This window comes from Plecotus auritus (assembly GCF_963455305.1).
Source record: "Plecotus auritus genome assembly, chromosome: 11".
Taxonomy (NCBI): Eukaryota; Metazoa; Chordata; class Mammalia; order Chiroptera; family Vespertilionidae; genus Plecotus; species Plecotus auritus.
In genome coordinates, this window is record NC_137777.1 from 13,007,933 (window position 1) to 13,028,807 (window position 20,875).

Here is a 20,875-nt window from a genome sequence, read left to right on the forward strand (position 1 = left end):
TGTTGCCTAACGGGTTTGGCTCAGTGGATATAGCATCGACCTGCAGACTGAAAGGTCCCAGGTTCGATTCCGGTCAAGGGCATGTACCTTGGTTGCGGGCACATCCCCAGTAGGAGGTGTGCAGGAGGCAGGTGATGGATGTTTCTCTCTCATCGATGTTTCTAACTCTCCATCCCTCTCCCTTCCCTCTCTGTAAAAAATCAATAAAATATATCTTTAAAAAATATTTTAATGTTGACATTATTGCAGGTGTCTCTTTTTCCCAAACCCTTTGCCCGCCTCCCCCTCCCTTGGCCTTCTTCGCTCTCACCTCTACAGAAATGGGAACTGTCAATCTTTCAAAACTGCCAAGTTAATGAATAAGAACATTACATTATTGCTTTATTTTGAACTTCTTACGTATTAGTGAAGTTGAGTATCTTTTCATGTGTCAGGCTGGTTATATTTTGGTAAACGAATTGCTGTCAGTGTCTGGGATTTTACCTGTGCAAGCTGATAAATTTGCCTGTCCGTGGTTCCTGGGTGCTGGGTCAGAAACACAGAACAGTATTGCTCACAAGCAGCATGAGCAGCATGTTTACATTGGTTTCTCATGCGGCCAAGTTCGTAGAGGGCAAAAGCAGAAGGGCACCCAGCGGGATGTTATGCATGGAGTCAGTAGTGATTCAGCTGAGGAGCAAGGAGCTTGTCACCCACCTCTTTCGGAACACATCTGCTCTTGGTCCTAGAGAGAGACTACCTCATCCCTCCAGGGTGCTCTCTGCAAACACAGCCTGCAAAATGGTCCCAGTTAACAGTTTTCAGGGCGCTGCATCCTTTGCATAATTAGTAAGAATATGCAGAGACGTTTAAGTCCCATGGCTAATTGCCTCTTCCAACAACTGCCATTTTTATTTTTCTATGTGCTCACTTATCATCTACTGATTTATAAGAGCTCTCTGCTAGTACAACAATTATTCCTAGGTCTATCATTGACTATACTTCTACTTTGTCTTTTTAATTTTATTTTATTTCATTGATTGTGGGGTTTTTACAACTGTGAGTTCCAAGCCATGCATGGAAAAGGGATGTCCTATTATGATAAAAATATCAACTGATTTTTTAATTTTAACCTTTCCATTTTTAGCCTTTAACGTTTTGATCCTTTTGAAATTTACTTTAATGCAGGAATGATGTAGGGACCCACTTTGGTTTTACCAAATGGCTAGTCAGTTCTTGCAACCTCTTTCCCCTACTTGTTTGAGATGACATCTTTATTACATACTAAAATGTACTGGTGCTTACATCTTATACTGTTTTCATTCTGTTCTTTTAATTATGTGGATGTTACTACTCCAGTGTTATCTTTTAATTACTCTCGCTTTATAATACACCTAACACCTGATAGAATTTGTTCCCCATCGTTTCTCTTCCACCTGAAAACTTCCTTGGCTCTTTTCACATGTGTTTCTTTTTTGCACCCAAAATGTTCATTGGGATGATTCCCCTCTCACCGTGATTCAGGCGCTTTTAACGCCGCCTCCTTCTGAAGAGCATCCTCTGCAAGCCTTGCTTTTCCTCCTGTCAGCTGGCGGAGGACGTGGAGCAGCCCACACGCAAAATTACCATTTGTGCAGGGCCCGAGACGGTGTGATGGTACAGCATCCTGGCATCTCACGTCCAGGAAAAAGGCCCTGGGGCTCTGCACCTGGCGCTTCTTGCCTTCCTCTTCTCCTCTTCTGGAGAGGGATGGAGGACGTCCTTGGCGAGAGGCATGTTGTCTTGGGGAGGGCATCAACACCGGAAAAGCTCACGTATTCTTGAATGGGTCTTTTAAAATAAAATAGGTAAACATTGCCCTGACCGGTTTGGCTCAGTGGATAGAGCGTCGGCCTGCGGACTCAAGGGTCCCAGGTTCGATTCCGGTCAAGGGCATGTACCTTGGTTGCGGGCACATTCCCAGTGGGGGGTGTGCAGGAGGCAGCTGATCGATGTTTCTCTCTCATCGATGTTTCTAACTCTCTATCCCTCTCCCTTCCTCTCTGTAAAAAATCAATAAAATATATTTTAAAAATAAATAAAAATAAAAAATAAAATAAAATAAAATAGGTAAACAACACGAATATAAGTATTCATTATAAAAAAATTATGAACTACTTAACCCTTTTCAAAAGTCTTATTTATGCTGTAGCTTCTTTGAAGGTTTAATTTGCACTTTAACAAATATAGCAGCATAATTCCTATTTGCACCCTCTGAAACCTTTTTTATTTTCATATAGATTCCTTGCAGTTTGGAATACTGGGATGAACTCCAGAAGGTTTTTGTTGCATTTCGAGAATTCAGTCTGTCTGAAAGCAAAGTCTGTGAACTGCAGTTGCCAGATGTCAATCTTGTGAATGACCAGAAGAAACTGGTATCCTCGGATCTTTGGAGGATTGTCTTGAACAGCAGTCAAAATGGAACTGATGACCAAAGGTAACTCAGTGGAAATGGAATAGAGACATTAGGCTGGGAGGCCATCGTTGTCATCTTACCTGGTGACCCCTCACTTAGCTCTATCTCAGCGGCTAGCAGCTGTATCTGCCTCAACTGCCGATGAACCAGGAAGCAGAGAGAGCTGGTGTTTCAAATCTGTGTGCTAAAACTCCTGTTTTGCTCATACTAAGCCTTGACTAAGAACCTCTTCCTTAAATATAAAAAGTGCAAAAAACAAACTACCAAAAGAATCCAGTCATCCTGAAGCAAAAAATATAGAAAAAGAGCCATATATACCTCACAATCTGTATAATGATAACCTTAGAAATTGGAGGGTGAGGGGAATGGATAAATATATTGAATTGTTTCCTTCTAAAAAGATAACTCTTGGAAGTAGTTCCTTAGGTGGTTTTTAGAATAACTTGAAAAGACAAACCTCCAGACATTAGAAAAACTTGGCTAACCAAAATAATATACCCAGAGGATTTCTAATGGCCAGACTTTCATTCAGCTCCAGATTCGATTTGGTCATATCAATCTCCAGAGCTATAGAGGTATTCTGACCATGTCCCCAGAGCTTCCTGTCCCACACCTCCTACCGGATACCTGGTTACTGGCAAAAAGGGCCCAGATTGGCCCCATTTCCAGTGCTTGCCACTGACTGAGAGTAGAGAGAAGACAGTCTCAGCATTTTCTCTTCATGCTCCCATAAAAGAAGTAACGGCACCCCACGGAGTGGAGCGTTCCTTCGCCCACGTGATGTTCTGTGGACAGCGGCCTGGGACCCCCTCCTGCTGCCCATTGTTTCCAGTGCCCTGCCTTCCAGTTCCCCTGATGGGAGAATCTTACTCCTTTTGTATAATCCCTCCTTTTTCCCCCAAACAGCATCTGACACTAGCAGAGAGAAAAGGAATCCACCATTCAAACACCCAGAAAATCAACTGTTTTTTCTGTTACCTTTATTTTTGCCCATTATTGTACGCCTTTACAAGCTCATAATCATAGTACACCATTTGATATTCTGATTTTTACTTTACATTTTATAGACTTTGAATGCTTTCTCTCTTTTTTATTAATAACAATGTATGTTCATTGAAGAACATTTGGAAAGTATGAAACTATTCCATGAATAATTATATTACAGTGAAATAACCTGTTAACATTTTAGTCTGTTGCCTCCCAGTCTTCTTAATTGATGACTTTGTATGCCTAATAATAATATGTTTCATACTTTATATATTCTACTTCTAGGTCATTTGGGCTCTTCAAAAATAATTACCTTTCTCATAAGGTACCCAGTAATATACGATTAGTGAAAATGTATCAGAGGAGTGGGGTCTTGATTTTACCTATATGTAATGCAGCAATGAAAAGAACACCCATCCTGTGAGAATTAGCAGATGGATGGAAAGATTGCCTAATCTAAGTATAGGTTACCTAGTTGGAAATGAGGAAACTTCAGAAAATAGAACTATGTCTAATGAAATTTACTGTCAGGTTAGAAATCATTTCTTGATTCTAATTATGAAAGAATGCATTTTCATTATTGAAAGAAGCATTTTAAACAAGGTTAATTCCTCTGAATCTGAAACATCCATAAAAATTACTTTTGTGGTAAGCTTAGCACTACAGAAATGTGGAACCTTTGGGGATTGGAAATTTATGCAGACAATCAAATTCAGGCAATTTTTCACCAAGCTTCTGACACTGTAAGCACAGATCTTTTGCCCTCACCTGGGATTTTTCAACTTACCTAATATTTCACAATTGATCTTGCTTTAAATTGTTTGAGATTAACTATTTTTCAGGTAGAAACTGATATTAATGAAATTTAAATTTCAAAAGTTGGCTTAAAAGCCCACATAATAAAACACCAGTAAGACATTTTTCAGGATGGACAATAAATTCAGCCGATTTCTAAAAAGAAAACATCAGTGCTTTGATGGATGTCAACATTTGATTATGAAAGAAACTGCTACAGTTAGCTCCAGTATAATTTTGTCACTAGAAATCTAGAACTGGACAAAAACTTGACACTTTTATAATAAGAGATGGTCTTATAAGTAATATTTTCTTTGGTTTGAGAAGGATATTCATCAGACTGTACATTACTAAAGAAAAAGATGTTTGTAAAAAATAACTCCCATGTCCATCGTTATCATAAAGTTGCAATTGTGTAGGCAGCTCAGTGGTACAGCATCGTGGTACCTGTGCAGTAGAAGCACTGCTTAATAGAGAATTTCCCATTAGAGGCCTGGCTCCAAGGCCTGACTCTCTTCCCAGCTAGCTCGTTGGCCTTGAGAACCTCATTTCTAAGCTGAGGCCTTAAGGGATGAATAGGAGCTAACTAGTCCCAAGAGGAGCTAGTCTTCAGCAAAGAACTGGAAACAAAAGATTCTCTCTCTTATACCTGGTCTGTTTATCCCATGCAGGTGTATGACCTTTAATTCAATCACTGTATATGCAGTAATTACATTCCACTATTTTAACTAATGGTTGGCTTGATCATATGAAAATGAATGATGAGTAATGATTATGGTGGGTGTTTTTTTAAGTTAGCATTTGAAGTAGGGTTAACTTCAAGCTTAGGTTCCACAGTAGTCTTTGCCTTGAAGAGACTTCTCTTTGCTTGTGCACCGGACTTGAAGCAAGAGATACGACCTTTAATCCCTGACCAGATATCCATTTCAGCCATTTGTTTTTAATCTCGTCATCTGTGTGTTTGCCCACACCCATTGCTGAAGCCTAAATAAACCGCTTCTATCAGGCCCCAACAAGAAACAGAAGGCACACTCTGACTGGGTGGTTAAGGAGAGTTTAATGAAAAGACTATTTACAAAGGTCCACGTGGGTAGGTTTAAGGGAAGGAGCTGGGTACCCTGGGGAACCATCCACTCTTAGGCCTAAAGCAGTGGTCAGCAAACTCAGTCAACAGAGCGGCAAACTGCGGCGGCTCACGAGCCGCAGTTTGCCGACCACTGGCCTAAAGGATCCAGGTGATGGAGCATTAGTACCAAAACTAACTCCGAGCAGGTGTGGTAACAGGGGCACAGCAACGTACGGAGATATTGCCAAGGAGGAGTCGGGAATACCACCCTCACCTTCCTCTCCTGGGGCACCTCCCTCTGGCCCAATCAAAGGACAAAGCAGCTTGTTTTTGTTTTGTTTTGTTTTGTTTTAATATACTTTTGTTGATTTCAGAGAGGAAGGGAGAGGGAGAGAGATAGAAACATCAACGATGAGAGAGAATCACTGATCAGCTGCCTCCTACAGTTCCCCAACTGGGGATCGAGCCTGAAACCCAGGCATGTGCCCTGACCGGGAATCTAACCATCACCTCCTGGTTTATAGGTCAACACTCAGCCCCTGAGCTACATCAGCTGGGCAAAGCATCTTGTTGATATAGTCCAGGGGCAAAGAAAAGGATGGGGAAGAGGAGAAAGTGGATCTAGTGGGCAAACAGAACACAGGCAGCAAGCACACACTCCATTTGGAATTTACAGCTTCTTACTCAGCCTTGTCCCAGGAGGGAAGTAAGGGAATGGAGTGGTACCCACTCTCGGGCTTTGAGCCTCCCTGGTAGGTTCCCTGGGTGTGGTATTAATGAGATGTCTTCTGATGGACCGGAACAACTTCCAACTTTGTTTCCCCTCTTATCCTCACCTACATGGCTAACTCCCAGAGTCTGTGATAAGCGAAGTCACACAAATTCCAGGCATTCAGGGAGCACAGTATTAGCCATGCAGACCTGATGCGTGTCCAGCCATCGTTTACAAGTTCTGTGTTCCTGCTAAATTCTGATCACCTGTGCCCCAGCTTTGGTCGTTTGTTGTCCTCCTTGCATGGCCATTTTCCCACAAGGACTTGTTCTCCCCACCGCCAAAATGCTGGATCGTAGAAGAAGACATTCTGGAAAGACAAATGGCTTAGGGGTGTGGCTGTTTCTTCAGCAATGAAAAGTAAAACTCTGGCGAGTTTTTTGGCACTTTCATCTTTGAATGTGCCCCAAACACCATTTTCTTCAGTCCCTACAGAGCCCGTGGAAGAAGTCACTGTCAGCTCGTAGTTGGTAATCCCAGGCAGTGGCCCGCAGCTTTTCAGTGAGGGGTCGGTGCTCCTCACTTCCCAAAGCCCTGACCCGTGCCTCATGGGCGGGGAAGAAGCCGAGAGAGCGCGTCGTGATGGGCAAGTCCCTATGTCGTTTCTTTTCTCTCCACGGGCTGAACGTTCTCCCACCAGAAAATGACCAGGGCCTCCAGAGATGGGTCCCCTCCACGGGGCTCCCAGGATTTGCACTCTCAGATGAACCTAAATTCCTTGGGTACCATTTTTAAAAACCTCTTGTCTTTCATAAACGATTCAGACATAAATCTTGACATTTGGAACTAATTTGTCACCTATGTTTCTAGTCATCCCGTGATATAATCCAGGATTTATCCAGAAAATTCCTTCCTAGGGCTAAATTTATCTTTGCCTTTCCTCCCTTGGGTAGAAGGAATGCTTGCGTTTTACCCAAGTGTCTTTTTGAAGCCTTTTTCCATTTCCTTTCAGTCGGGGATTGGACTCTATGTAACAACCCCTCCGGGGAGCTGGCCTTTTGCGAGGGAGTCCTTCTCCCCATACACATTCCCCAAGGTTCCCCGTGCTCCTCAGGTCACACCCTAAGTTCTGGGCTGATGTTGCCAACTCAGTCTCTGTGGCATGGTGCTTATTCTCTGAACCCCGGGCGATCTCTCTGCCTGTCTCTCTGTCTCTCTGTCTCTCTGTCATCTCTTTATAGAGCAGTCCTTTCCCTGAGGGCCCATCTAAGCCTGTTTGTAAGCCACAGGTTGCAGCCCATTAGTGGGTGATGAAATCAATTGCAGTTGGGATTTTTTTTTAATAAAAGAGAAAGAATCGGTGTAAAAAGGACAAATGTTATATAACTACACTTAGTGAGATACCAAGAATACTCAATTTTATAGACAAAATAGGATAGTGGTTGCCAAGGAATGAGGGAGAGGGGATGGAGAATTATTGTTTAATGGGTATAGAGTTTCATTTTGGGAATTCTGGAGATGGATGGTGGTGACAGTTGCACAACAGTGTGAATGTACTTAATGCCACAGAGCTGTATAGTTTTAAATGGCTAAAATAGTAATTTTATGTTATGTATATTTTACCACAATTTTTAAAATATCAGTGTCATATTTTCCGTAAACCTCCTACCCCCTCCTTCGTTTTAATGTGTACCAGGCTACAATAAAAGCGTATTTCTTATTTTGAGTTAGAGCTGAAACATTTTTAAATGAACAGTGCTCCCCCAGCCTGGGCAGAGCAGTGTCCGAGAGGCAGCCTCTGAGAGGCAGTGTCCCTGCAGGAGGAGGAGGGCGTTTAGGTCAGCGGTCGCCAACCTTGCGGACCTCACGGAGGGGAATGTCGGTGTGAGTGTGAGATCCCTCTTGGGAACTAACGGTAAACACCAACGATTCCTATTAAACTGAATAACCAGCGCGGTACCCTGTTGGCCAGCCAGAAAAGGGGACGGTTCGATTATGAAGTGCTAGACTTTATGCTCCCAGGAGACGCTGGGCGACGAGATGGGAGAAAGTTCAGCTTTAGGAAACTGGGGGAGCGTGATGGCCAACTCCTGCAGACACAGGATGCAGTCACTCCCTGTCCCTGTGGCTCCGCCTCGGCGGGGAGGAAGCGGGTAGTTGCCCTGATGAAAAGGAAAGCAGCTGCACCCCATGACTTGATTGTGCAGATAGGATGGCAAGCCTTTCAGGTGAAGGTTGTTACCCACGCCTTGTAATCAAGAGGCAAAAACGCGAGACGGTCTGCAGCCAGGGAGAACTCGCCGGGGCTGGGCGGTGGGCAGAGGTGGCACTGCCCACGCCGAGGAGGTTCTGCCGAGAAAAGCCCCGGTGAAGCCTCTCACGGAAAGCTCGCAAACATTTGGCAGAATGTCTGGTGTCTGCAGCTCCCTCAATTCACCAGCCTCTGAAGGTAGGAAGTACAGTAGATTGTTTGCTAATGGAAGATGGCGTATAGCTCTCTGACGACCAGTTTCTGGGCAGACACTAAGATCCAAACACAAGGAACCCAATGGCTTCCGGACCCACAACTAGATTATTTGAGTGAAGGCACAGTTCCACCAGGGGTGGACGCTCTGTGGTCCCTCCTCTCTCGGTGACTCCAGTGGGAGCTGGTGCAGGTTCCTGTAAGTGAAGAACAAGGGCTGGTGCTCTTCCAGCCGTGGCAGAGATCGCCTTACAAAGCTTAGGTGCCTTGACCGAGCAGATCCCTCACGCACGCCGCAGCCCTGCGTCTGCCAGCCGAGCTCCCAGCTTTCCTTCTCGCCACTTTTCCTTCTCACCAGCTTCTCCTCCTCACCAGCTTCTCCTCCTCACCAGCTTTTCCTCCTCACCAGCTTTTCCTCCTCACCAGCTTCTCCTTCTCACCAGCTTCTCCTCCTCACCAGCTTTTCCTCCTCACCAGCTTTTCCTCCTCACCAGCTTCTCCTCCTCACCAGCTTTTCCTTCTCACCAGCTTCTCCTCCTCACCAGCTTCTCCTCCTCACCAGCTTTTCCTCCTCACCAGCTTTTCCTTCTCACCAGCTTTTCCTTCTCACCAGCTTTTCCTTCTCACCAGCTTTTCCTTCTCACCAGCTTTTCCTTCTCACCAGCTTTTCCTTCTCACCAGCTTTTCCTCCTCACCAGCTGTGCCACAGCCTCTCTCAGTACTCAGCTGAAGATCCGCACTCTGAGCATCCACATGGTTCACCCCACGCCATCTCGAGTTCCTTGTTTCCACTCTGGTAGCCCTTCTGACTTTCCTATCCGTGGATGATGGCTCTGTTGTATAATGTTTCTAAATGTCCACATATTTTATATCACCAGTTAGACTGTGAGTTCTTGGAAAACCAAGGATTTATTTCTTCAGTTTTTCCTGTCAGCGTTCTCTCTAGGATACTGTAAATCACAGTGTTATTTCGCGAGGCTCCTCATGTATTTGGGAGCCAAGCTACCATAACTGCAGAGCAAAGTTTAGATTTGGAAAGAAGGGCGTGGACGACAGTGAGGGGCACGTGGGCAGCATCACTTGAGCATGCACAGTGGCCAGGCTGCACCTTGCCCCTCACAATCCCCAGCTCTCAGGCTTCTGCTGGCACTGGGGCGAGGCAGCATGTCCCCCTGCACACCAGCAGCCACCACTGCAAACATCTTCCCTCCTGCCGACGCCCTCACTGCTCCTGCTAGTCTAAGTTACTTGTATGAAATGGTGTGAAGAGGATGGCAAGTGAAGAGAGGGCCGTGCAGGGTAATGGGCCATGGGACCTGGGTTCTTCTGATCATGGTCAGGACTCGTGTGGCACTTCGTACAGAATTCAGTGGGTGTTCAGTAAAGAGTACTGACTAGTTGACATGGGGAAGTGGATGTGGACAATCTGCACAAGTGAAACATGTATGTGACACTGAAAGTATTGGGTGGTTTGAACAGTGGAGTCATGCTCTGAGTTGTGTTGATCTTAAACTAATGTGAGAGCAAATTGTTCATACGTTACATGAGATGTGGATGGAAAAAAAAATTGGGTTGCAGGGAGGTCAGCATGGCCTGGGGTTTGAGGAATGGCTTTGAAATTTTTCTGCTGGTAGCTCATAGGGACTAATCACATGACCTGAATGTTTAAAAACAACTAATTTATGTGAGTAGATAGAAAAGATTTGATAACATTGACTCTAGGATTATGGGTGCTAGCTTTAAAAACCCTATCGAAAGACATTTCACTTATAAGATATTGGGAGATTTAGGCTATTGAACTTCTTTTTTCTCTTCTTTCCCATAGCTCTGCAAGTGAATCCGGTTCTCAGAGCACTTGTGACCAGCTTGTAACACCAACAGCCCTGGCTGCCTGCACCCGGGTGGACTCCTGCTTCACCCCGTGGTTTGTCCCATCTCTTTGCATTTCCCTCCAGTTTGCTCGCCTGGAGTTCCATCTTTGTCATCACTTGGATCAACTAGGCACAGGTACTCTTCATTTTAGCATCAGAATAACATCCACTTAATACTCATTGTTTGGGCTCTCAAGACACAATTCATCTGTTTTTACCCAGATAATTTCTTTTGAGGAAGTAAAAAGTTTTGGAGGGGTTTCCATTCTGTGCACTAGAGCTGTGGTCGGCAAACTGCGGCTCGCGAGCCACATGCGGCTCTTTGGCACCTTGAGTGTGGGTGGCTCCTCCACAAAATACCACGGCCTGGGCGAGTCTATTTTGAAGACGTGGCATTAGAAGAAGTTTAAGTTTAAAAAATTTGGCTCTCAAAAGAAATTTCAATCATACTGTTGATACTTGGCTCTGTGGACTAATGAGTTTGCCGACCACTGCGCTAGAGTGTTAGTGATGTTTCACAGTGCTGTGACTGCTAATCACTTCCCCACCCAAAGGTCCTCTCTGCCGACCACCACCCACACGCTGGTGGAAGGTCTTAGAAGCGGCATCATTTCCCCTAACAGTGAGCACTGGCAACGTTATTCTGAAGTTGACTTCATATAACAGGTGTGCCTCTTACTTTTGAGCTATCTTATGGACCTATTACATAGGTTACTAATTGTAATGAACTGACAGGATTTTGCATGTTTCCAGTAGGAATTTTCAAGCAAGTTACTAAATTGCAGGTTTTGCTAATATTCCAATTAGATCTATTTGAAAGAAATACATCTGTTTTTGTTCTATATCCTGACCCATTACATTAATGGCAGATAGATTCCAAAAATGCTTGATATCACCTTATTTTAAAAGCATGACTACCTTCTACAAAAGATTGGCAACTTCTCCAATCATTTGAAAGAGTAGCACTTTAACAAGCTTGTACAGTCGGAGATTAAATTTCCCCACAGCCCCAAAGTGGCCTTTTATAGATTTGATAATATTACATGAATAATTATTCCTCAAAGCCTTTACCAAACCTTTTCTAGTCAATACATTTTGATTCAGGTATTAGGTTTTCAACCGACATGTAATGGAAAAAAGGGGAAAAATCAGATTAAAAGTAAACACAGCTGCTGTTAAACATCTTGCCTTTTCAGCAAAAATGGAGTTCAACCTGATTTTTCTAACTCTCTGAGTCATGACTTTGCTTTTGAGATTTGGTGAGTAGATACAGACACTTCCAAGAAACTCTCCTCAAATATTTACCTCCTCTTCATTTTATTTCTTGTCTCTGTGATCAAAGTTTGTCTGTGAAACTGACTGTAACCTTTGGAGACAATATGTATTTAAGAGGCCTGCTGGTTGAACAAACCAGTTTTGCTTGCAAATATCAAATGGCAGTTCAAATATTGCATTATCTTCAGGAGAACGTTTACATTTATTAAACATCCAATATTGAATTCCATAACCAAAAACCGAATAATTTAAATGTCATCTCTTTATTTCTATGAAGCACAGGCTTATCTCGGTGGCTCTTTTTCGTGCTTGTTTTCCAACAGCTCCGCCACCCTACCTACAGCCATTTGTTTCGGATAAAAATGTGCCACCTGAGCTGGAATACATGATCATTTCCTTCAGAGAGCCACACCTGTATCTCCGACAGTGGAGCAGCAGCTCTGTCTGTCAGGAGATCCAGTTCTCAGCCCACGCAGACTGCAAGCTTCTGGAGTGCAGGAATGTGACGATGCAGAGCCTGGTGAAACCCTTCAGCGTCTCTGGACAGATGGCCGTTTCCAGCGATGCAGCAGAAAAGCGGCTCGACTGCACCATCATCGTCGATTCTGTGTTTGTAAACTTCGGGCAGCACGCGGTTCACTCCCTAAACACGGCAGTGCAAGCTTGGCAGCAGGTACGTGCATCCTAGACCGTGTGCAGTTTGTCCACGTGTGAGTTCTGACTGGCGCTCTGTTGTCACTTCTAATAATAAGCATAAACTCAAGTGTGAGAGAATGAAGAGTTTGATGGGCACCATCATATTTGGGACCTTCTCTGTTCTCTGTTTTGGCTAAGTGATGCATAAAAGCTTTGGAGGATATGGGTTCTCTACATATGCATAGGAGATCATGCCCACATTTTTGTGACTAATGTACCACATCTGTGTGGAAAGTAACATATTCCCAGAAATTTTTTTCAAGTTTTATGGCTCTAGTTTGCCAAAGCTTCAGCTTAGCTATGTATCAAATTGTCTGAGCATCTATTGCAGACTGAAGGACCATGGGCGCGCCTCTCTGATAATAAACATTCCATCTTTTTTTTTTTTTAATATATTTTATTGACATTTTACAGAGAGGAAGGGAGAGGGATAGAGAGCTAGAAACATCGATGAGAGAGAAACATCGATCAGCTGCCTCCTGCACACCTCCCACTGGGGATGTGCCCGCAACCAAGGTACATGCCCTTGACCAGAATCGAACCCGGGACCCTTCAGTCCGCAGGCCGACGCTCTATCCACTGAGCCAAACCGGTTTCGGCAACATTCCATCTTTTTGCAGAGGAAACGTGAGCACACGGTGGGCTTAGTCTTTCTCCTACGACAGTCTGCCATTTTGAATCATTAAAAAAGCACTTCATAATGGATTTTAATTTGAATGTTTGGATGATAATATGCTCAATGATTTAAGAACAAATCACTTCTCTTTCTGATAGTCAGTATAATACTGTATTTCCATAAAGTTCGTGTTGCTGTGTAAGCTGAGGCACTTCCCACCTTTAAGTATGTTAGGTGCATTTGTGTGGAGCTGGCTCCCCAAGAGAAATGGTCCTTCATCCCGCACTGACCTCACGTGTGAACAGGCACAGTGCGGTGGGGAGGGGCTTGAGTTCTCGAGCACAAGAATCTTTATGGGAATAAACTTTTCTGTATGTGCACAAAGACCTATACAAGACTGAGGAATTAATTACCTAACATGGCACTACAATAGCAAAGGGAAAGAAGATAACACATCTGTTTTATATTTTAAAATTCCTTTTTAAGGGCATTCCATGGTTTTCTTGTTGCAAAGGACATGCGTAAAATAAGAGCTAGTGTGATCTAAATCTTTGCAGCTGGTTCGAATAGCGATGTGAAAAAAACTTGCATGGCTCCAATTTCTGTTTTTTGTCATATTTTGAACAATGCATTTAATAAAAAACAAACCTAGAAAATATAAAAGAGTCATTGATAGAGGACTTAAACGTAGGATATTTTTGTCTTGGTATTGGGGGCCATTATGAGGGGACTCGTGTGTAGCAACTACTGCAAAATGGCCTCCAGAAATCCCAGTTCCCTCCCAGGGTAAAAATATTCTCTTAGACACAGCTATACATATAAATAACACAGCGCATAAATATTTAAATGTTTTAAACCACATCAGAGTGTGAATGACTGGCTAGCCCAGTGCCTTGAAGGAATATTCTGAGGGGTGTTTTTTAATGGAATTGTATATTTGATTAAGTAGAGCCATATGTCACGTAGCATATTGCTGACAGGTACATTCTATGAATAGTTGGTTCTGATTTACACAGGGATTTGGCAATGTTAACATGAGCCACAAGCGGATATACTTCTGTAATTGTTGCTGTAATTTTCTTGTTTCCTCCCGTGTCAAGGGTACTTGCCACCAAGTTTTAATGTGGTAGGCATCTAACCCTGTGTATTCTAAAGTAAATACATAAATGCACAACTTCAAAATTATAGGACATTTGACATTGAAATGGGCTTATAAAGGGTTATTAAGTTCATTGTTTCTAAAATATTCAGAATGTGGTTTATCCCCTTTAGAGGGGAAACTTAGTTTCCAACGTGGATTTTATTGAGTGTACAGTGATCTATGCAGTATAATTGTTACCAATGAGAAATAGGAATTTAATAAGCAGGACATGTGAGTTCTCCACATACTTTTTATCAGATTCATCTCTGAGACAGGTCATTTGTATCCAGTGTAGAGGGACCAGACAGATGAAGCATGAAACAATTTGGCCTTCCACCTTTAGGTCACAAGTTCAAGATTAACAGAAGCCTTCATTAGTGTCTGATTTCTCTGGTGGCAGTTTGTTGTTGTTGTTGGGTTTTTTTGTGTTTTTTTTTTTTTTGTAAATGATTAATGTCTTGTGGAACCAGCTTAAGGACCAAAATGACATTTGAAGTTTGCTTTTCATTTTTATGTCACATTCCCACATTTGAACAAAATAGCATTTAAAGGGGATTTTTATTTAAAATCAAGCTTATACTCATGTGTCTTATCTTACACCAAAACGATATCTCTGTTTAGCTACAAATGCCTGCACAACACTCCAACGCAAACCTTACATGTAAATAAGCCACCTTTTAATTACACATCTGAGTGAACATTCTAAGGTTTCGCCTCTGGAAGTCCTATGAAATGTGTATGATCTTTTTATACCAGAATTTAAAACAGTCCAAGAAATGCCTAAGCGTGTAGCAGTTATAATGAGCCCCACGATGAAGGAGCAGTAGGAAAACAGCTCCCTGAGGACTGAGTATTCTTTAGAAAAATGTAAACAACCCCCTCGTGTTCTTTCATTTACATTTTTTCCTAAACCCTCATCATTTATGAAAGGTCACTTTTCAGAGATGAGGAAAGTAATATGATTTTTTTTCTACTCAAGCCCCATCTGGTCACTTAACCTCTGGGTCACCATCGCAGAGATCCCAGTTCATTATGAAAACTGAATCTCAACCTTGGGATGTCTGTCTAGGTGGGAGTTTGGCAGCATATCCTGTCTTCATGTTTTGCTCTTGGGCCTAAAGGAGAGGAAAACTGTTTACAAGGAGAGCAGCTTGTGTTGCTTACACAATGCTAAATGGAAAAACCATTAGGACTCATTCTACATGTGACTCCCATTTGATTACAAACCTTATATAAGGTGCAGGAGGTAGGATCGGGTAGGATGGACTCGAACAGGAACAGGCAGGACACTCAGAAGAGAAAAACTGCTGGAAGAAAATTCATCGAAATGTTAATCACAGTTAGAGACTTTTAAACAATCCATACTTCCTGTATTTCCTAACTTTTCTACTGTGAGCATTTATTACATTCATACTTTTAAAAATTAAACTTCTATATTTGTTTCATAAGTTTTTATTGAGTATTTTATGTGTCAGGCATTATGCTGAGAACTGGAGGGAAAGTTATAAATAGCACAGGCTGATTCCTGCCCTTATGAAGCATGGAGTCTAGTGATGGAGACAATATGGAACCTGTGGTCATACAAACAATTCCTTAGTCCCAGCAGGGGTAATTCTGCGAAGGTGAATGATGAGTAAGATGCGAGCATAAAACAGGGCCCTGATGTGGGGAGGTCTCAGAGGCTGCTCCGAGGACAGAGCCTGGACACAGGAGCCTGAAGGCTGAGTGGAAGGAAGCTTGTGGAGCCAGGAGGAAGGATGTGGCAGCAGGGGACAGGCACTGGGGCAGGAGAGGGACATGTCGGGTGAGTTGAGGGTGGTCAGGATAGTGTGGGTGGACCTGCAAGGGGCTGTCGGAGCTGGGCTGTCGTGAGCAAGTGGAGAGGAGGTTGGATGTGGCAGGGCCAGGACGTCTAGAACCTGCTGGCTGGCCAGTCATGAAGTCACGGCTCAGGATTAAAAGCCGCAGCCGAGAGCATTATGGGAGACAGCAGATAACTGACATTATCATTCCTTTGCTGCTGAGCCAGAGACAGTTTCGTGGTTAGTGTGGCTGTCCAGCAGGGTGGCGCTCCGTGAGCAGACAGGTTTGGTGGGGATGGCTGGGTGGTGGAGCGAGGGCTGGAAGTCCTCAGGGATGTCTGGAAGGAGCTGCCTCAGGGCCTCTTCACCAGCTGCAGCCGCAGAGCACTGCCCCCACCTGGGGACTGGCGGATGAAGAGGAGTGGATTCCTCCTCCCAGGATAACTGCTCTGGATGAGTTCTAGGTCGGACCTGGTCCGGGCTGGATTCAGGTGGGTTCGCCCATCCACTGGCTGCAGGCCTCTATCCTGTAACTCCCTGTGCTCTGAGGGATGCATCGCCTTTGACTCTCCTCTCGTGGGGCAAAGGATGGCCTGTGGCATTGTGACGTCATTTACAGGAAACAGGCCAGCAGAGAAGCACATTACCTCCCATTGTCTGCAAATTGATGGGCTGGTTTATACTTTTTTTCTAAAGTGCATCGTTTACTTAGCTTTTCTTTTTGTTTACCCAAAGCATACTTACTGTTCATTAAGCCATAACCTACCCAGAGTAAGAACAGAAGTTCTCTATCACTTTGCCCGTGTTTTAACATAACTGCAACCAGGAGAGACACCACTAAGTTGAAAAGGAGGCAAAACACAGGAGCCCATTACTAATTTGCTGAGCCTTCACAGGTTCATGGAAGACATTTGCTGATTGAAGACTATCAGCTGCAACAGACACCAACACCTGTGTTTTAGCTAACATACTTCTCTTGAAAACTGCAACTTGGCTTACCCCGACTCTGGAGCAGTCTGTTTTGTGTGTGCAGCCTCTTAACAATAGAGGGAAAGTTGTGGTTTTATTTGCATCTCTCCCTGAGCACATTTACACACACACACACACACACACACACACACACACACACACACACACTCCCCCCCTCCCTCCCTCCCTCCCTCCCTCCCTCCCCCTTAAGGGATCTGGGGACATATTACCTAAAAGATCCTTACTTTCTGTAGGGTACACACTGTGGCTTTGTAATTGGTCTTGATTGCCAAGTTGAGAAGGCCAGGAACACGGTAATTCTAGCCGCCAGCACTCTGCTCAAACACGTGCACTACCCAGCACAGCGTTCTCTGTAGGATGTTAATTCATTTTAAAATGTTCAAAGTTTGAGGGATCTCATTGTTCTTTTACTCCTCTGTGTCTATGATTTATTTTGCAGGAGTATAAGTCAAAACATATTTTTGGACCGTGTAAGATCTCTTTAAGGTATTTTTGGTGCTTGTCCTGGAAGTATAGAATACTTTGTATACACGAGCTAATGACAGCAGATCCTTGAGTGTTCCTGCGTTGTAACAATCGCCACTGGGCAGACAGCTGCCAAACATCTTGCAGTTAATCTGATGCACGTTGGCGTTCGTATCCCTTTTCTTTCAGAACCAATGCCCTGAGGTGGAGGAGCTGGTCTTCAGCCATTTTGTGATCTGTAACGACACCCAGGAGACACTGCGGTTTGGCCAGGTGGACACTGATGAGAACGTCCTGCTGGCAAGCCTCCACCGTCACCAGTACAGCTGGCGCTCGCACAGATCCCCACAGGTATGTGAGAAGCAGCTCACGAGCACAGCCATCGTTAAGGCCAGCGGCTCACTTGTTCTGCAGTTGTGTGCCTGTGTCCAGCTATTCCTCTTTTGGGGTGGGTCTCCCAAGGACCCACGGAACCCAGAAATGTTGAGAGATGGGGGCACAGTGCTCCGAGTGTCCCTTGGAGAGGACGTTCTCCCAGGAGCACGGGCGGTGGAATGGCACGGTGGCCACGAGATTAGGTTTGGATCCTGGCCGGGTGTGAGTGACCTTGCTTTACTTCCCACGCGTCAGCTTTCTCACGTGTAACACGGGGATAATAACAGTGACTATTTCATGGGATGGTGATGACTAAATAAATATGAATAAGGCACCAAACAGTGTTTGATAAACTGTAAGCATTATGCATTGGGTATTATTATTCATTTGTTTATTCAGGTGTTTTAAAATATATTTTTATTGATTTGAGAGGGGGGGGGAGCGAGAGATAGAAACATCAATGATGAGAGAGAATCATGGATCGGCTGCCTCCTGCAAGCCCCCGACTGGGGATAGAGTCTGTAACCCGGGCTTGTGCCTTGACCGGGAATCGAACCGTGACCTCCTGTGTCATAGGTTGATGCTAAACCACTGAGCCACGCCGGCCGGGCTGTTTCTTCAGATTGTTACCGTGTGCCAAGCATGTGCCAGGCACGGGGAGTTCAAAGGTAATCCTCGCCTTCCGAGGGACAGCTCCCATTCTGTGATGAAGCGAGCAGGACGACAGAATATGCCCACGGAGCACTGTGGAGAGACATACCGAAGGATGTCTGTTTTCCAAGTAGCATAATTCCATTTCCCTGTCCCATTCGATGGGAATAATTAGAGGGATGTGCCCCAGAGGGATAATGTGAGGGTGAATTAAACACAAAGATGTGGTCTTAAGTGAGTAAAAGAAGTCCTAGGAAGTACTCTCAGGAATAATGTATTTGTAAAACTCGGGGTAATAAGGAAACTACTGTCTGCTTGTGATTAAAAGAAAGTCATTAAATTAGAGAACAAGTTTTCCCATGTGGGACCGGCTTCCATAACCGGCCTCAGAACATGCTCGGCCCTCGGGCTCCCGCCTGCTCCCCCCACCCCAGTAGCTAGATTCTGATTTCTTCCTCGCTGTGTCATGAATTGCCACACGATTGCTATAAAATTTGGAAATGTTGTTACAGTACAATTCTTATTTAAGTATATTGTTTAATTCTAGTTAAGTTGACAGGACATTAAAACTACAAAAATCCTTTTTAGTAAAAAGTTCTCACAAATATTTTTTAAATGATATAATATTGCACTCATAATTTTAGAGTGAATGACATGCCGTTATTTTCAAATTTTCCTCTTGAGAAATTTCCGTGTTAGAGAGTTTTTAAGTCATTTGATTGTTTGCCTCTTATAACATAGTTAAAGGGTGTTTTGTTTATTTGTTTCAAAATTAAGTTCCTTTTTATTTCATTTCTTATTCATTGCAAAAGTGAGAACATACAGATATATAGAGCAAATTATAAAATGACCACTTATGATTCTAGCCACCCAGACAACCTGGGTTAACACTTGTTGTCGCCTTTTAGAGTTCTGAAAGGTTTCCATGGTGATGGCATTCGCAGCAGTGAGTTAGTGGCAGGAAGGAGGCCTCTGAGAAGCTGCCACGTGAGCTATGGTCCACTTATAAACAGACAACCAAGGGTCCGGGCTGCCTGTCACTACTGGAGCCAATTAAGCAGAGACAGGGCTGAATCATATATGAGCATTTATTCCAATAACGCCGGCAGTATGGGAGAGCAGCAGGTCACCCACAAAAATCTGCTCTGCACCCCACCTCCCACCCCCACCCCGCCAGTTGGCTGGTTATGTACACACGAGGGAGAAGATGGCTACGTGCAGCTGGGAGCTGCAAGTGTAACAGGGAAAGGGGAGGGCAGCATCTGCAGCCCGGCCTTCAGGAGCTCAGAGTCCGATAACAAGGTGGCTAATCTTCTGTGATGTTACAGCCAGCTCAGCCCGTTCCTGGGACCGGAGAATGGTCAGCGTTCCCGAGAAAACCTCCCGAAGGGGGTCAGGGTCTGGGCACAGCAACCAAATCAGAGCGTGTCCTGTCCTTGGTCTGTTCTCAAACTGTATTTCTTTCCTGAGTCGTGGACCCATCGAGGCATCTTACCTTCTTACAGCCTTGCTTCATCCTCCCGTTTCCCAGGGGCGGTAAGGAAACTTCTCATCTACAGTTAGTAAGGTGACTAGTGATCAGACAACGGTGGCTCTGTTCTCACTGCATGCCCTTCCCCACTGTCACACTGACTGTACCTGTCGCCTGGTCCCCCATTCACACACAGCTGCAGGACTCGGAATGTGAAGCAAACAAAAACAAAAGAAAGTGAAGTAGGAGGAGGCTTACTGCCCCTCACAGTCCCCTAAGATGTATGGACCACCGTGGCCCTGTTGACCCTCAAGGTTCCCCGGACACAGGAGCCCACATGAGAAGGGTGATCGTGAGAACAGCTGGCTCGGTGGTGTTATGAGCCAGCTGTTCTGGTGATCACCCTTCATGTTATGGGCATACAGTGGTGGGTGGAACACCTTTCATATTAACGCTCTTGCCCCTTTTCAAGGTCTTTTTTGTATTTATTACTAATTTTGTTTCCACAGTATCCCTGTGTGGTTTGTGTTATTTGTTATGCATATTTTTAGGCAAGGAGAGAACTAGAAATATTAAGCTGAGATAGCAGTAGAGTTGGCATCCCATATGTTTTCATTCTCAATATAGTGTTATTTTCAAAACGTTGTCAAACTCTCCTAGGTTTTGGCAGCATGAATTGTCTGTTAGGATAGCCAAGCCGTGAGGCTTTAAAAGAAGGGCTTGGAAATCACTGTCTAATACTCCACTTTTAAAGCTAGACTAATGGGGTTCTCAGTCCAAGTAGGAACTCTTACAAAGCCTTAACTGTATTACCAAAAACAAATAATTTTTAATGACAAACTGGAGACATAAGACAGGTGTCTATTAAACTTATTTTTTTCTTTTAAATCTGTAACTGCAGCCTCTGGACACAAATTTTAGAATGAGCTGTGTTCATTATAATCTTAGGCTAAACTTAGATCAGATTTAAAAAAAAAAAAAATGACAACAAGCAGCAAACCACAGTGTCTCTCTCCCACAGCCTCATATGCTGAAGGAAGTGTGTTTTAGGATCCTCTGAAGCC

At 44.0% G+C, this 20,875-nt stretch overlaps 1 protein-coding gene across 3 annotated transcripts in view; it reads left to right on the forward strand.

The window, feature by feature from the left end:
• Nucleotides 1-20,875, forward strand: part of VPS13B (vacuolar protein sorting 13 homolog B) — a 635,560-nt gene that overhangs the window by 532,013 nt on the left and 82,672 nt on the right. For all 3 annotated transcript variants that reach the window (XR_013959339.1, XM_080646974.1, XM_080646975.1), the window contains exons 40-43: nucleotides 2,259-2,455; nucleotides 10,284-10,465; nucleotides 11,928-12,277; nucleotides 17,504-17,665. Coding sequence is in view for 2 of the 3 variants with exons in the window: in XM_080646974.1 (XP_080503100.1) it covers nucleotides 2,259-2,455; nucleotides 10,284-10,465; nucleotides 11,928-12,277; nucleotides 17,504-17,665 (891 nt within the window). In the remaining variant the exon portion in view is untranslated. The remainder of the gene's footprint in view (nucleotides 1-2,258; nucleotides 2,456-10,283; nucleotides 10,466-11,927; nucleotides 12,278-17,503; nucleotides 17,666-20,875) is intronic.